Source organism: Lycium barbarum, chromosome 4 (genome assembly GCF_019175385.1).
Source record: "Lycium barbarum isolate Lr01 chromosome 4, ASM1917538v2, whole genome shotgun sequence".
Lineage (NCBI taxonomy): Eukaryota > Viridiplantae > Streptophyta > Magnoliopsida > Solanales > Solanaceae > Lycium > Lycium barbarum.
The window spans coordinates 117,697,471-117,699,932 of record NC_083340.1 but is presented as its reverse complement, the minus strand read 5'-3'; the positions used below and the strand labels follow the sequence as shown (position 1 = coordinate 117,699,932).

Sequence of the window (2,462 nt, the reverse complement as noted above, 5' to 3'; positions counted from 1 at the left end):
CAACTCTAGCCTTTCAGAAACACTACATTTAGCATATACTAAAGTAGTAATAAGATGCTGATTCAAATCTTGTAAAAACATCTTCAAAGTAATCTGCTGAGGGGAATCCATCAGAACTTCTACATCTATATTATCAGCCACAAAGTACCAGATTTTACCATTACAGTTGGCATTGGCTAAGTACATGCCCAACCTCCTTCTATAATGGTTTATTGTCCTGACCTTTTGAAATGGTTCCATGAGAGCAATGAAAAAGAATTTGTGATGTCTGTTTAATATTTGTACCCTATGAAAAGCTTTTTGTGTCTTCACTGACCTAATGTTCCAAATGAATGACTTCAACATCATTTAACATTAGATTTAGTATAATTCCTCTTTGGTACCACGCTGAGTGGAATTTTCTTGTCAATAGCATTCTTCTTGCCTTTCTTCTGACCTTTATTGTTAGACTTGCTATTAGGAGATATATCAGCCTGCTTAAGAATGTTTTCCTTATTTTTCTTAATATTATTCTCCTTGTCTTCTTTATGGAGATCTCTGACATCCTCTTGTACTTCCAAGCCATCTATATTATGAGAGATCAGGTCATATAGTTCTTTGACTAGGGAAGACTTTCTACAAAATGTCACCTGTTGATGCTCAGTATGTGAAATCACCATTTCCTTTTCTGAGGAAGAATGATATGGTGGATCTGCATCTTGCTCCACATACACCTGCTCCTTCATCTTGTCACTTGTGGCATCCACTACTGTTGGCTCTATTGATTGCACATTTTCCTGCATTTTTCCTTCTCTTTGCTCAGGATTATGAATTATCACTAAGGGAGAACCCTCTGTAGCCTCTTTTACTCCATCTAATCCTATATCATCAATATCCACATGTTCATCATGATTTGGATGAACATTTTGTTTTTGCACCTCCTCTTTGTCTGGACTCTCTACTTGCCTCAAACTTGTTCCCTTTTTTACTGTATTGGTGCCTTCTTCCACACTGTCCTTTTTACTAGAATCTCCATCAGTTTTACCTTGTTCTCCATCTTCTTGTTGCTTTTCTCGTGTATTCAATTCCTTTTCTGCTGTACTGGTGCCACCATGATATGATTCTTCCACACTGTCCTTTTTACTAGAGTCTCCATCAGTATTACCATGTTCTCCATCTTCATATTGCCTTTCTCCTGTATTCACTTCCCTTACCTCCACCTTATCAGCCTATGAGCTATGAATTTCTTTTTCTTGAATAATGCCTGGCATAACTTCCTGATCAAATAGTTGACCTTGTGTGGAAACTTGAGTAGTATCTGCATTATTCAGCCTAGTCTCCACCTGATTACTTTGACCAACCTTGTTGCCATTTGCATTAGAATTCTCCCCCTCAGCTGTGGATGTACTTGTACTTGGTATCTCACCTTCCTTCATAGTGTTCAGAACATCAAATTTGTTTTACACCATCACTTGTACTACTGAATCAGTATTATTCTTTGCATCATCATTCTCAACTTTGCTTTCATTCCCCGTATCAGAAGTGTTAGTTTTTGGAACAAACTTAACAGCTTGTGCCTCTTGATTTCCTGTATCCTTCACCCCTTTATCTGAGCCTGTAACCTCAACATCTGCTGTTTTCTTCAATTTAGGATGAAGGATTCTACACTCATCTGTAGAATGGCCTTGAATCTTACATTCAGTATAATATTTTGGTAAGAAATCATATTGAATTTTGACTTTGATTTTCTTGATGTCCTTTGTATCCTCATTCTCTATTTCCAACATCAGAAACTGAGGTAATTCAGCAAGAAGATCAACTTGAACCTTGACTCGAGCACAACTAGGTCGAGTCTTGTTTATGGTTGCCAAGTCCAACTGTAAAGGCTTTCCAAAAGAAGAAGCCATAGTAAACAAAGATTCTTTGACAAATAAAGTAGGTAATAAGTTTGGAAAAGAAATGCACGCCATTTCGTGAGATGTTTCTTCATCCACTTTGAACATAGAATCATAAATAAGGGGCCTCATCTGATAAGTAATACCATCTTTAGCCTTCAAATAATATGCTCCTCTAGACGTAAGATTGATAAAATCTTCCATTAGTGAGCATCTGATCAATACATGTCTTGGCCTAAATAAACCAACCTTAAAGTCACCTTTTAAACCACATTGTGATGGTATAATGTTGCGTAGTTCTTCCAACTCAGGCCACCCATGAGAAAATTTGCCTATTACTGCATGTTGAAGATCTTCCAATATCTCCATTCTTTTGATTTCAGCCCCGGTCCACTTCACCATTGGAATACCATCAATAGACGTTAGATTCTTCCTAGGTATAGGCTCACATTGCTGCTTTATTGCTGTACAGACTTCCTCTCTACCCGTTAATGTATTGGCAAAGCTTTTTGAAGAAGTAGGGTATTTAGAAGAGTTTACGTTAGGGTTTGAAGAATTAGGGTTTGGTTGAGATGAAGATGAAGGTGG

At 37.4% G+C, this 2,462-nt stretch overlaps 1 protein-coding gene across 1 annotated transcript; it reads right to left on the bottom strand.

Moving 5' to 3' along the window:
* Positions 1–344: 344 nt before the first annotated feature.
* Positions 345–1,415, bottom strand: LOC132637699 (uncharacterized). Its single transcript, XM_060354753.1, has 2 exons — positions 1,274–1,415; positions 345–1,174 (listed from the first exon to the last, which is right to left on the bottom strand). Exons 1-2 carry the CDS (start codon positions 1,413–1,415, stop codon positions 345–347), a joined length of 972 nt encoding a protein of 323 aa, XP_060210736.1.
* Between the last annotated feature and the right edge of the window lie 1,047 nt (positions 1,416–2,462).